This window comes from Equus przewalskii, chromosome 2 (assembly GCF_037783145.1).
Source record: "Equus przewalskii isolate Varuska chromosome 2, EquPr2, whole genome shotgun sequence".
NCBI classification, from domain to species: domain Eukaryota; kingdom Metazoa; phylum Chordata; class Mammalia; order Perissodactyla; family Equidae; genus Equus; species Equus przewalskii.
Window position 1 is genome coordinate 57272002 of NC_091832.1, and position 14378 is coordinate 57286379.

The 14378-nt window shown below is 46.4% G+C and overlaps 1 protein-coding gene across 5 annotated transcripts in view; it reads right to left on the reverse strand.

The window, feature by feature from the left end:
- The window catches only part of ZNF395 (zinc finger protein 395), a 42434-nt gene that overhangs the window by 27577 nt on the left and 479 nt on the right, over window positions 1–14378 (reverse strand). The window contains exon 1 of one of the 5 annotated variants that reach the window (XM_070611362.1): window positions 14143–14353. The exons of 1 other annotated variant lie outside the window; for it this stretch is intronic. Coding sequence is in view for 1 of the 4 variants with exons in the window: in XM_070611358.1 (XP_070467459.1) it covers window positions 1018–1046 (29 nt within the window). In the remaining 3 variants the exon portion in view is untranslated. Of the gene's footprint in view, window positions 1–1017; window positions 1163–13974; window positions 14354–14378 lie in introns of those variants that run through there. 3 more of the 5 variants (XM_070611366.1, XM_070611359.1, XM_070611358.1) reach the window with 3 other exon arrangements.

Here is a 14378-nt window from a genome sequence, read left to right on the forward strand (position 1 = left end):
AGTTATTCTTACTTAACACTTGTTCAAACACCCCAAAGAGGATGCACCAGGAAACAGGGTTGCAAACGAGCTCTAACTTCCCAATTTTGTGACCTTGAGCAAATTACCTGGCCTTTCTGTGCCTCAGTTTCCTCACGTGTAAAACAGTGAAAGCACTGGCTCCTACGCCAAAGGATAATTTGGGGCTATGATGAGGCAATGCAATTTTTTTCAACAGTGCCTTGGTTTTGAGAGTCACCAAGCTCCTCTTCATAGAGATTCTAATACTCCAGGTCTGAGAGAGGAGCCCAGGAGAGAATGAAAACACGCACCTCAAGCACTGAGCACCGTGTCTGGCACAGAGCTCTCAGTAAATGTCAGCCTGAAAAAAAAAAGGCACTGAACTCTGGGTAGAGAAGAGGCAGGCTTCCAGGAAGATTACAGTGAAGACTGTGCAAGTAGGAGAAAGAGCAACCAGTGAATTAAATCGACAAGAGCGGTATAATAGGCTTCAGGAAAAAAAACCTGGGGCCGCCCCATGGCCAAGTGGTTAAATTCACGCACTCTGTTTCGGCAGCCCAGGGTTTTGCTGATTTGGATCCTGGGCATGGACAAGGCACCGCTCGTCAGGCCACACTGAGGCGGCATCCCACATAGCACAACCAGAGGCACTCACAACGAGAATCTACAGCTGTGTACTGGGGGGGCTTTGGGGAGAAGAAAAAAAAAGATTGGCAACAGCTGTTAGCTCAGGTGCCAAGCTTTTAAAAAAAAAAAAAACTTGAAACCACGTAAGAGCTCTGTAGCAACAGTCAGAACCCAGTAAAGGGGTCTCCTCATCACTTTAGTTCAGACTGTCATCCTACTGTGGTCACAAAGACCGACAAACAAACAAACAGTTTTGTCCAGCAGAACTACTAAAAACAAAAAGAAACGCACTGCCCACCCACCCACTCTAAAGTTGGAGAATCGTCCACTCTTGGAACACTGGTAGCTGTCCAGCAAGAAAGATGACTTGTAAAACCAAAGGACAGTCACCTAAATGGGCCGTGTGGTGGGGAGGGCATGCCATGAAGTCCAGAAAGATGAAGGCAGGAGGGCCCCGACAGAATCCTCCAAACGGGAGAGATAAGGTGGAGTGCCAGCTTTGTCACCAAATCCTGAAATGGCAGGAGCACCTGCTGACACCTGCAGGAGACCAGAGGAGGAGACACCTCAATACCCCAAAAGAAAACAACATAAGTGCATTACTGGGTTTGGATAATTGTTTGAATGCAACAGCGGGGTTCCCCCAGGGTCAGAACCAGAACTGTTTTCATTTACATCTGCCTAAGGGATCTGAAGGAGAATGCATATGAAAGAATTCAGGCTGCAAAAGGGCTCTGCCTCTCATTAGCTAGGTGGCCAATGACACCAGCCATGCCCTTCAAGAGACACAGCCAAGCCCTCCCTTGCCACACTGGCTCTTAAAGGCATGAGTTTGGCCTGACATGATGAATTTTCATGTTTTCTAGGAGCTGTCAGAGATCTAGGGATGATGGCGAGAAGTGTACACACACCACCCTTCTCCAAATAAAATGAACCATACTAATAAAAGTAACATGACAGTTTTCCAGATTTTTAAGAACACTAAAATGCTTCCAAGCGCCTCACCCTTGGCTTAAGCATTTAAGCCACACTTTGTATTCTGAAGACAGCACAGGGAAGAATCGCAGATGCACCGCATGTCCCCACTTAGGGAATGAAATGGGTTTGGAATTTACTAGCCAGAGTCCACAACATGCTGTTCATCCATCCCGTGAGTCTTCTCCACACGACCATGACCCACACGCAGGGCAAAGTCCTCGGGGGAGCCAGACGGAATAAACCATGGGGCCCAGAGGAGCCCTTCCCACCAACCCTTCCAGCCAACCAGCACTGACTCATGGGGTGCACACACCCAGCACACCCTAAATCCTGCCTGCTCTTAGAAGACCACCGCTGCACGTCTGAGTACCCTTCAAGTACGCCCTGGCCTACATTAAGTCTAAGCTGGGAACTGACTCGTAATGGGGCTTTGTTTTTTTTTTTTTTTTTTGATTGGCCCTGAGCTAACATCTGTCGTCATCTTTTTTTTTCTTCCTCTTCTCCCCAGAGTCTCCCAGTACATAGTTATAGATTCTAGTTGCAGGTCGTTTTGGTTGTGCTATGTGGGACGCCGCCTCAGCACGGCCTGATGAGCAGTGCCATGTCTCTGCCCAGGATCCGAACTGGCAAAACCCTGGGCCACCGAAGCAGAGCGCACGAACTTAACACTCAGCCACGGGGCTGGCCCCATAACAGGTCTTTATTAAGACATAAAATTAAAGTACCCTAGGGGCTGGCCCCGTGGCCGAGTGGTTAAGTTCGCGCACTCCGCTGCAGGCGGCCCAGTGTTTCGTTGGTTCGAATCCTGGGCGTGGACATGGCACTGCTCATCAAACCACGCTGAGGCAGCGTCCCACATGCACAACTAGAAGGACCCACAACGAAGAATATACAACTATGTACCGGGGGCTTTGGGGAGAAAAAGGAAAAAAATAAAATCTTTAAAAAAAAAAAAAAAAAAAAAAAAATTAAAGTACCCTATTACCTGGCAATTCCCCTCCTCGGTATCTAACCTACAGAAATACTAGGACGTGCTACAAAGAAGCATGTGCAGCCATGTTTATTATAACAGCATTTGTCACAGTGGAGGATTTGGAAACAACTTAAACGTCCCTCATTTAGGGGAAGACTTCTAATTCCAAGGAAGAACCATGCAGAAATAAACAGAATCAAGAAGACCTATATATACAGACAGGAAATAATCACCAAGATACACTGTCGGGGGAGGGGAGCACAGCATGATACTAGCAGTGCAGTGCACTTAGCTTTTCTTGAGTTCTATAGGTATAAATACAAGTATGTAAAGCATTTGGAAAATACCAACAACCTCGTAACAGTGGTTAACCTCTGGGCAAGCACTGTGATTAGGAGTGGTTGTCAAAGAAGATTTTGTTTGCTCTGAAAAGTCTGCATTTTTTTCCCCTACAGAGAACGTGTTCATGTACTACTTGCGAAATGAAAATTTCATTTAGCCATTTAATTTTTTTAAAAAGAAAGAAAGAAACTGACTCCTTAAATACATTTCAGTAATGTGTTTAGGGGCAATTTCTACCCAAAACTGACACACGCTTCCCAGGAGGCTGAGAGCTCAGCAGTGGAAAGCAGCGGACTTTGCAACACAGATCTTGTTTCAATATTACAAGCCCAACTCTGTAACTCTGTGGATTGTTAAACGTCTATGTTATTTCAAGGAAGAGGCAGAGAAAAAGAGAAAGTATGTCAGGGGGCTTCTGGGTAATCCGAAGGGATATCCTAGGAGCAATTCCAGCTCTTCTAGCTGAGCATTCCAGCTCTCCAACACAACAAACACACACGCATACACTTGCCAATAATGGCAGCCCTTGCCCAATCACACTTATTCCACACCATGCCTAGCTGTCTGTGCCTCAGACTTTTCCATCTGGGAATCAGGATTCCTAACATAAATCCATATCCCATGGGCTAAGGAGAAGGAAGAATCTGAACACCACTTTAGACGAGCTCCAAAAAATTATTTACTCACCAGGGCCACCAAACCATATAGAACGCTGATTTTTAAACACAAACAGAAACATACATACATACACACACACACACACACACACACACACACACCCCTCCACCTCTTCCAAGCATTATGTATAAAGTCCTTAGAAACACAAAATTCTAATATTAAGAACCTAGTAGGCAAAACTAACCTAGGGTGATAGAAATCAGAGCTGTGGTCCTTCTGGGCTGGGGAGGATTATCTGGAAACGGTCACAAGGAACATTTCTGAGGTGATGGAAATGTTCTGTCTCAAAATGCATTTGTCAAAACTGATTAAACAGCACACTTAAGATCTGAGCATTCCACTGTATGCAAATGATACCTCATTTTAAAAAAAAAACTCAAACACAGTTTCTCTGCTGGCTGCAGCCGAACTCTGAGCTGTCCTATCAGACATCCGAAATCTCTGTTGTGCTATGTAAAGAGCGCAAGTACCATGGCGACAGTCACCATAAAAATAGATAAGATTAAAATGGAGAGAGGACACACGAATTTAAGAACGGCACACCAAGAGCAATTCATTTTCAGCAGCAGAAGAAAAATAGAAAGAAGAGAGGGAGTTTTTCATTCCCCCTGCACTTTGAAAAACAGCCACTGAATGTGGTTGTTTTTAGCGAAAGTTTTATGGCGTCTCAATACTCAAAGGACAAAAAAGGCTGAGAACTGTTATTTCTTCTTATACTTTGCTTTAAAAAAAGGCATACGATAATCTAAGTTTTCCCCATAGCCACTATATGTGGCCCTGGAAACCGAGTCACAGCAATTCACCCAGCACAGCTGAAGTGCCACATGCTGTGTGAGGCCCAGACGACACCAAGATAAAGGAGACCCGGCCCTTCACCATCAAGAGCACCAAGATTTCCAACCTTAGTTCTAAATAACCAACTTCTGCCTCCATTTTTTACATACACCTAAAACTGGCATTTCCTAGGCCGTACCCCCCAAAATTGCTTTACTCCATGTGAGGAGAGAGCAATTTCTTGCCAAATACTGATTTTTTAAATGCCAAAATGTGAGCAGGAATTGTGGAGACAGAAGCCCTCCTGTGATATTCTCCAAAGATGAGCTGAACCTCCATTCTCTCACTCAGAAACTTTTGCTATGTGAGTTAGCCCTAGCCATGCCCTAACACAAGAAAGTAATCCAAAAATATCAGGAAGAAAATCTAAAAGTTTGAAATAATGAGGGTGGATTCTAAATAAACCATCTATCTAAGTAAAATTTAGGCAAAATTAAACTAAACCAAATTTTCTACATGTAAGCTATAAATAATAAAAATGAAAAACTTTCAACCCAAACCACAAACTTATTGTCTGATATACACTAAATATATGCATTCTGGAAAATCCCACTCACAAGTTTCTTTAAATTTATCCATCTCTTGTTCTCTTTGTCGCTAAACCTACAGAGCCACCACAAGACACAGTCTCATCCCTGGTGTCAGGATGGCATTTAACATGCTATACTTGGTGATAAATATCTGCAGTGTGGGAAACGAAATAGGAAGGAAACGGTCAAGGGCACTCTCAGGTCCTCCACAGCCAAAGCAGAGGACTCAGCATTCAATTAAAGGGCCCTGCTTGATTTATTAACTATACTGAATAGAACTGGCCAATAAACACATTAGTCTTCCATAAGTCAATCTATTTTATTTATGATTATTTGCCATTTCCATCCCATCCCCACCTTCTTGCTTTCCCTAAAGACCAAATTCAATTTTCAGCAGCCCTGGGGCCACAAACTGAGTCCTGATCCACCTGGAAATAGTTCTCTTCATCCTTTTTTAAAATGACCCCAGAAGGGTCTCTTGAAAACGTTGGGACCCATTTATAAGCATTTTCTAAAGAGCTTACATGATGATGGTGACTCAAATGGTGCAACTAGAGGCAAATCCCCTATTCCACATTCTTTCAGCTTTGACAAGTCACGTAATAACCTGACGCTAAGAATCGGAAAGGACTTTGGAGGTGAGCCTAATTCCTGTCCTTCTCTTCTCCAGCATCCCTAATCAACAGCATTCAGCCCAACCAGAATACCTCCAACAATGGAAGCTCACTGCTCCATGGGCAGACGTTTCCATTGCTGGACAGCTCTGCTGGCTAAAAAAGTCCTTTTTCATACTGAACTGAAATCTGCTCTTCCAGTCTTTAGGGTTAGAATGGACCTTAAAGGGGCTGGCCCGAGGTTTGCCAGTTCAGATCCCAGGTGCGGACCTATATACCGCTTGGCAAGCCATGCTGTGGCAGGCGTCCCACACATAAAGTAGACGAAGATGGGCACAGATGTTAGCTGAGGGCCAGTCTTCCTCAGCAAAAAGAGGAGGATTGGTGGCAGATGTTAGCTCAGGGCTAATCTTCCTCAAAAAAAAAAAAAAGTTGGGGTTGTTTTCCAAAATAAATAAATAAATAAAATAAAAGGGAACTTACATTTCAGTGTAAGTGTAATAAAAGGTCATTACACTTCAGTGTAATCATTCTACAGATGAAGAATCACGTAATGTAACCATTCTACAGATGAGGAATCTGAAGCTTAAAGAGGATAAAGCAATTGTTCCCCCATTGGTCATAGTGACACTAGGAGCAGAAATGATCAAGTATACTCTTTCCTATACCTGATAACTATGAAAATATTTGAAAGCGCTATCGTGTACCCACCCCATGAGTGTATTCCAGTCATTCTTGATTCTCAATCATCAGCGTCTCCCTCCCATGGATAAAGTCTTGTTGTTCAAATTTCTTTTAAATCATGGCCCCCCAAGTGGTCCAAATGTCATATGACCAGCAGAGGTCACTGAAACTAGATCCTGTGATTGGATCACTAAAGTTCTGCTCCAGTTATGAACTGGATTTGATTTTTTGAAAGCATCATCCCACTTAGGGCTCACATGAAACTCATGAATAGAACAATCCCAAGACATTTTTCCCACATGACCTGCACGTATGAAGTACCACCAGGGATACACTGTGTGGTCTGTTGACCTGTCAGTACCCCCTTTCAATCACATCAACCTCAGGTCACGGACTGAGTCTCACTTTGTGACTCCAGTGTTTAATCCAGCACCTGACCATAACTGACAGGTACTCAAGGTGCGTCACTGAATGAACCTCTGACCTCTACCCCAGCCTGTCCCTGAATAACAAAATGTTTGTAAAATACCAGTGTTCAAGAGAATTGAGAAAACAAACCACAGACTGGGAGAAAATGTTTGCTAATGATATATCTCATAAAGACTATTATCCAAAACATACAAAGAACTCTTAAACCTCAACAATAAGAAAACAAACAACTTGATTAAAAAATAAGCCAAGGACCTAACAGACACCTCACGAAAGATGACACACAGATGGCAAGAAAGTACATAAGATGATATCATCACATGTCATTAGGGAAATACAAATGAAAACGAGATACCACTACACACCTATTAGAATGGCCAAAATCCAGAACACTGACAATACCAAATGCCGGTGAGGATGTGGAGCAACAGGAACTCTCAGCCGGTGCTGGTGGGGATGCAAAATGGCACAGCCACTTTGGAAGACAGTTGGCAGTTTCTTACAAAGTTAAACATAGTCTTCCCATATGATCCAGCAATCATGCTCCTGTATTTACTCAAAGAGGTTGAAAACTTAAGTCCAAGCAAAACCCTGTATACACAGATGTTTACAGCAGCATTATTCATAATAATCGCCACAACTTGAAAGCTACCAAGATGTCCTTCAGTAGGTGAATGGATAAACAAAACTGTGGTACATCCAAACAATGGAATATTATTATTCAGTGCTAAAAAGAAATGAGGTATCAAGCCATGAAAACGTGAAGGATTACTAAGTGAAAGAAGAAATCTGAAAGACTGTATACCATATGATTCCAACTATGTAACACTGTGGGAAAGGCAAAACTGTGGAGGCAGTAAAAAGATGAGTGGAGGCCAAGGGTTGGGAGGGGGAGGGATGAACAGGCAGAGCACAGAGGCTTTAGGGCAGTAAAGGCCCTTTATGATATTATAATGATGGATACATGTCATTACACATATATTCAAATGCATAGAATGTACAACACCAAGAATGAACCCTAATGTAAACTATGGACTTGGGTGAAAATAATGTGTCAGTGTTGGTTTATCAGATATAAGAACGTACCACTCTGGTGGGAGATGTTGATAATGGGGGAGGCTATGCATGTGTGGGGCAGGGGGTAAGTGGGAAATCTTTGTATCTTTCTATTTGCTATGAACCTAAAACTGCTCTAAAAAAATATATTAAAAAATATACATAGTAGTGGTTTTCCCACTGTGAAATACATACATGTTATAGAAAATGCACATAATAAATTAAAAATGTAAAAAAAGAAAGTCACTCAATTAGATCCATCTAGAAGTAGCATTTCCTACAGACTTTGTTTTTTCAAGACTTGAGATTATATTGTAAATGCACCTTAACTTTTAGCAGAAACATTTTTCCAAGTTATTTTAAAACTATTCCTAGGGGGCTGGCCCGGTGGTGCAGCGGTTAAGTGCACATGTTCCGCTTCTCGGCGGCCTGGGGTTCGCCAGTTCCAATCCCGGGTGCGGACATGGCACCTCTCGGCAAAAACCATGCTGTGGTAGGCGTCCCGCATATAAAGTAGAGGAAGATGGGCATGGATGTTAGCTCAGGGCCAGTCTTCCTCAGCAAAAAGAGGAGGATTGGCAGTAGTTAGCTCAGGGCTAATCTTCCTCAAAAAAAACAAACAAAAAAACAAACAAAAAACTGTTTCTAAACATTACTTTTAACGGCTTCATAATATTCCATTACAAAGACACAATTAATTAGAATCACTTATGGACTACTTACAGCCCACTCAGACCATTGGATATTTAGGTTGTTTCCAATTTTTCACTATAGATTAAAAAAAACTGAATCATCTCTGTGCATCAAACATGTACATTTTGGATATGGTCTCAGCTTCATCCCCAGAAGTGGGCTTATCTCGTGAGAATGCAGGAACACCTCAATACATTACAATTCAAATTTTAAAAACTAAATCAGACTTTACATTTATCCCTTAGTGAACTTCTTTTTTTATTGGGGCCCTCATTCTAGATGATTTTATCTTGATCATCTACTTGATTTAGCTACTAAATAAGCGATCCATCCCACCTCTGTGCCATCAGCAAAGCTGACAAACACACCTTCTGTATCTTCATCCACAACACTGGAAATAATGTTCAGTGGCTCAAGGCCAAGAATAGAACCTTACAGCACTCATTTCCAGACTCGCTTCTCGGCTGACTCAGTGTCACGAATTAACAGTTTTTGCATATGATTGTCAAATTAAACTAATAACACCATCCAGCCCACATTCTACCACTTATTTAATATGGACCATCACATCTTAAGAAACTACTAAATACTTTCGTAAAGCCAGAGTGCACCACAGCTGCTACATTTCTCTGATCCAAGTAACTGAACCATCATATAAAACAGGAAAAGGGCTTCACTGGATGAGATCCGGCTGACTTCCGGTTATCCTTGCATCCTACAGCCACCCACTTTTAAGGAAAAAGCACTTCCATTTTGACTTTTTTCCAATGCTACAAAAGCACTATTTTCAAAGAATCGATTGTGCAACCTGTACAAAAGCGGGGTGACTACTGCTCAGTCGCTCCTACCTTGTAGCTCACCTGGGAAGCCCTCTGAATCATGGGTGGTTATGGACCCCCCAGGGTAAACTGTCTCTAAAATGCAGAGACCTGAACTAATTCACTTCAGCTGGTCCTCAAATCAGGCTGGTTTCCTGGGAATCATTTGCCTTAACCCCTGGGCTTGAATGAGTTACTCTGTGGCTATTATGAATCCTGGATTACAAATCGCTGGATCCTGGAGGCCTACCCTCTGGGGTTGTCATTTCTTGACAGCCCCCTCCTTGATGTTCCTTTATTACTGACTCTCAGAACCAAAGCTCCTGAGAATCTAATGTCATATGGCATTTCGCAGCCGTGACTCACATCTCACCAAGTTAGTACCCCAACATCATTCTCAGAGGATACACGCCAGGAGCCACCATCTAACCGTGCCAGCCACGAGTCGAAAATGAGAAGGCTTGAGAGATCTTGGGGTCACCAGAAATTGGTGGCACTATAGAGAACAGAGCCCAAGGCCCTCTCTAATCTGTACCATTTCCAACCATCAGAAAAATATTTCAAAGTCCCAGCCAGCAGCAACTCTGAAAGTGCTGCTGACTTGCCTAAAACAAATCATCTGCACACAAATATCTCAGATTCCATAATGTCATACTCCTACCCGGACAGCGATCCCAAACTCCCAAGCTTGGCATTCAAGTCTCTTGAAAACTGAGGTCACAAACCCACTGGCCTACAGGACTAAGAAGGGAATCCAAAGAGACTGGATTGAGGCAACAGGGAGCACAGGGACTATGACAATTTGGGACCACAAGGCCTGTCTCCCATCCACAGGGGGCAGCCACCACTCAGCTCTAGAGGATCACCTTGGTCTGATTCTTCAAGAGTCTCAAATCCAGAGGGTTTCTGGATTGTTCTCCTTTTTTTTTTTTTAAAGACCTTTGAATAGTCCAAATTATAAGACACTGAAAGCAGAAAACATTCTTTGGGCCACCCGTGGCTAAGCCCTACACTGTATTTTCACCCTAATCCACCTTTCCAACCTGATTTCTCCCTATTCTCTATCAAGAACCCTCTGTTCCTCACTCTCACACACACTGGGTACATCCCTAACTCCAAGCCTTTGTCCACGTTACACCCCCAACCTGTGCGCCACCACAAGACATCCCAACAGGCTCATCCCACACCCTCTGCCCTATTCCAAACAGTTCCTCCAAGCCACCCCAGCACAGGCTGCTTGCCCCTCCTCTGACCCTATGAGTACTTATTTTTCATTTTGGCACTTAATCATCTTGCCTTGTTCCTTAATCACAGCGATGTCTTATCTCTCCAACTAATCTGTAGACTTTTAATCTCTTCCTCATGCTCCCTTCCACCTTCAGCACTAGTAAGGGTAGCTCTGCACATCAGCAGCTCAATAAATACTTACTAGATGTGAAAATTCTCTACAACTGTTTTTCAAACTGTGGGTTATGATCCATCACAGAGTGCTTAAATCAACTCAGTGGGAGACAATAAGCATTTTTAATGAAAAATAATAGAAAACAAAAATATCAGAGGAGATTGCACCAAGGCACTTCACGAACCTAGATTTTTACATACATGATTATTCTAGGTCATGATGTAAATTTTATTTCTTAATGTAGGTTATGGTCAAAACAGTGCAGAATACACTGCTCTGCAAAGAGTAAATAAGCTCAACCACTGCTCCTTGCCTTTTTTTTTTTTTTTGCCAGTCATATACTCCCTATAAACAAAAAACATCCCATGGACGCCTCTCCCCACCAAGTCAGCTTACCCAGCTACCTCACTGATTCTTCATCTCAAAGAAACAGGGAGGATAAGGAAATGCAATTACATTCTTCACTCATTCTGCAACTTCTTGCAATCATCCTTCAAATTCACCAGCTCTCAGATGTTGCAAGTTGAGGCCTGAGGAATTTGTTCAGCAAATCACCCTAAGTCACCCTTGCAACAAAAAAAGCAGAATTCGGAGCTCAGGGAAAACTGAACCAGCTCCCCTTTGCCGGCAGCCCACTGGATTCCAGAGAACGGGCAATGGCGCTGGTGAGGACGACCCCGTCCTGGGAAAGGCAGTGTCCCCAGGCCCAAAATTTTCTCCTTCCTCCTTCCAATCATTTTGCTGCTCCCCCATCTTGCTGCTTCCCCGCGCACCCCTATGAAGGACACCGGGATAAGCCTGAAGATCTCACTGGAAAGCAAACTTCAACTTGTCTCAAAGCCCAGCAATTCATATGTTTAGCAAACTCCATTCTACTTCCCTCTAGTCTCCAACCCCACCCTCAGGGTTAGAAGAATAAGTGTCCCATCCTCCTTGGAGCCTCAATTCCCCAGAGTCACTTTGCCAGGTCCAGGACCAGAGGGTATCATTTTAATGGCAATACACAACAGAGACTTCCAACTCAGACCCTCAGTCCCACTCACTAGCAACCTCTACTGCCTCCCTGTGACTGAGAAGATGCCACATTTATCCTCAGGAGTGCCTTCCCTCTCCCGGCTTTGGCAGCCTCTCCCACCAATCTCTGAGCTGCAGCTGCTTACAGGACACCTATGTTAGGATGTCTTGGCAAACACGAGAAACTTCTCTGCAGCCTGAGTGTCAATTACTTCTCTCCAACACACACATTTCCGATTTCTCCAGTTACAGACTACAGCAGCTCCAAGGCCCTGGCATCTAATCAGCTTCCACAAAGAATTAATTTCCATTCATCTCCTTCCTTCACCCTGCCCCTGTTAGCACGTTTCAACAGTAATGCTTCCAAAACCCTCCCTCTTTTCCATTTCCAGTTACCCCCGTCCAAACCCTGGACACCCCACAACTGCAACCGCCTACTAACAGATTTGTCTCCTAACGTTACTTTTAAAAACCTTTGCAATTAACCTTTCATTACATCACTCTCTGGCTCAAAAACCTTTCATGTCTCTCCAGAACACACAGGGTAAAGTGCAATTCCCCAGTCTGGCTTTCTAGGACTTTCACAATCTCAACCATTGTTCCTCTCCACCTTTATCTCCTACTGTTCAGGAAAGGTTCCCTAGACAGGCCACCTCCTTGTCTCTCTGGAAGGCCACGTTCATTGGCACCTCCAGGCCCATCTCAAGGGTCTCAGCCTCCAGGAATATAGTCCTTGCAATTCCTGCTTATAGCTCCCTTCTCCGAACTCCAATAGCACTATTCCATACCTCTCATATTGACCGTTAATTGTGCCCTAACTTGAGGTCTTATTTCACATGCTCTAGACTTTCTGTCTCTTCCATGAGATTATAACCGCTAGAGGAAATCATCTCATCTATCTGTGTATCCCCCCTCACTGAGATAACTGTCTGAACCTCTTCTCCTCTGGTAGTCCCGCTGCGACCTCTTGCACCTGTTACTTCTGCCTTTCTCGCCCTTGGGCCTTTGCCAGTGAGCTATTCTCCATATGTATAACTTATTTCAGAACTCAGTACTCTAAATCCATTCCCAACCGCTAACCTTCCCTTTGATATTCCCCCTACCCCTAGCCCCTGAGCATTTACAGTAATTTAGGCAGCCACAGAACATTAATTTGAACTTGAGCTCTCAAATCACTTCCACCTGGTCAGTAGGCTTTCTGAGGCCTTAGATTTCGTGTGTGCCTCTTAACATCTCCCAGAGAGCCTGGCATGGTGCTGAGAACACAGCACACCCTCAAAAGTACCTGTGGAGTTTAACTTAATTGCTCTGCTTCCTTGTGTTTCAAGTTCCTTGAGACTCGGAACCTCTGTTTACATAACACCTAGGAGGGTGGCAAAAATGCCTTCAACACCTGTTGATCACTCACTTTCAGGCAAACTGCACCAGATACACTTTTCTAGAAAGAGGAGTGTAAAGAACGTAGCGGTGGCCTGTAGGTAACCCCTGCGCCTGGAGGCCTGGCGTTATGGGACCGCCTGCCTGGTGAGCGCTCCAAAGCCACTGGGGATTAGCCAGCACTGCCTGAAATCAAGGAGGCAGCAGCACCCCCTCACCCCCTGGCAGGTGGGCTTCTTTAGATTTCTGAGTCAATCCCAAAGGGAAGGTGCTGAGCCCTGAACTCCAAGGCAAGGACGAAAACGCTGCCTTTGAGATTGTTTGCACATGACAAACTCCCTGTCCAGCCCCCGGCCCGCCCCCCCTGTCCCCACCCCGGGCACCGCACTTGCCCACGGTGCCAGCTCCAAGGAGGGCCAGGGGCCACCGGTGAGGAGAGGGAGGGTGAAACCGCGCGGAAGGAAGGGGGGGACAGAAAAGGACAGCCGGCCTCCGAGGTGGAGGGTGTGTCGCGGCGCGCGTCCCGGAGCCCGGCATTCGCTCGCTCGGCGGAGTGGGCAGGAACGCGCGGGGCGCCGGGAGGGCTGGGCGAGCAGCCCAGCCGGAAAGGGTCAGGGAGGGGGCAGCTCAGTCCTCGTCGTCGAGGCGACTCCGGACCAGCGCTCAAAGTTGGGGAGGGGGTGCCTTCGCGAGCGCCGGCGGCCAGCGACATAAACAAGGCGACGCACGGAGAGCGGGCGGCCGCCCCCACCCAGCCGGCGCGGGCACTGCCGCAGCGCCCCGCGCCCCGACCGGCCGCTGCCCGCCGCGCCGGCCCCCCGGGCCCTCAGGCCCCGGCCCGGCCCCGCGGGCGTGCGGAGCGGGGCAAGTTCCCGGCCGCCCCCGGCCCCGGGCTGCAGCGCCGCGAGGTCCCCGCGCAGCTCACCTCGCCCCGCCGCGAGCAACAGCGCGGGCCGGGCCGCTCCCGCTCGGACAGCTCGGCTCGGCTCAGCTCGGCGCTGCAGCGGCCGCGGCCCCTACCCGCCCACCCGGCGCGGCCCGCCGCTCCGCTCCGCTCCGGCCACCCGCCCGCCGAGGCTGCGTTCGCGCCCACCTGGCCGGCCTCCCTCCCTCTCCGGGACACTGCGCTCACGTACGCGGCTGCGGCCACAACCCGGCCCGGATTCCCCGCCCGGGAAGGGAGCGCAGGAGCGCGCCAGCCAGCCAGCGAAGGAGCGAGGCTCGGGACACACCCCCGGCGCCCTCCGCCAGCCCCCTCCCCGCCACAGGCGCCGCGCGCGCACGCGGCCGCGCGCCGGCCACGCGCGCCCGCGCCCTCCCCGCGCCCCC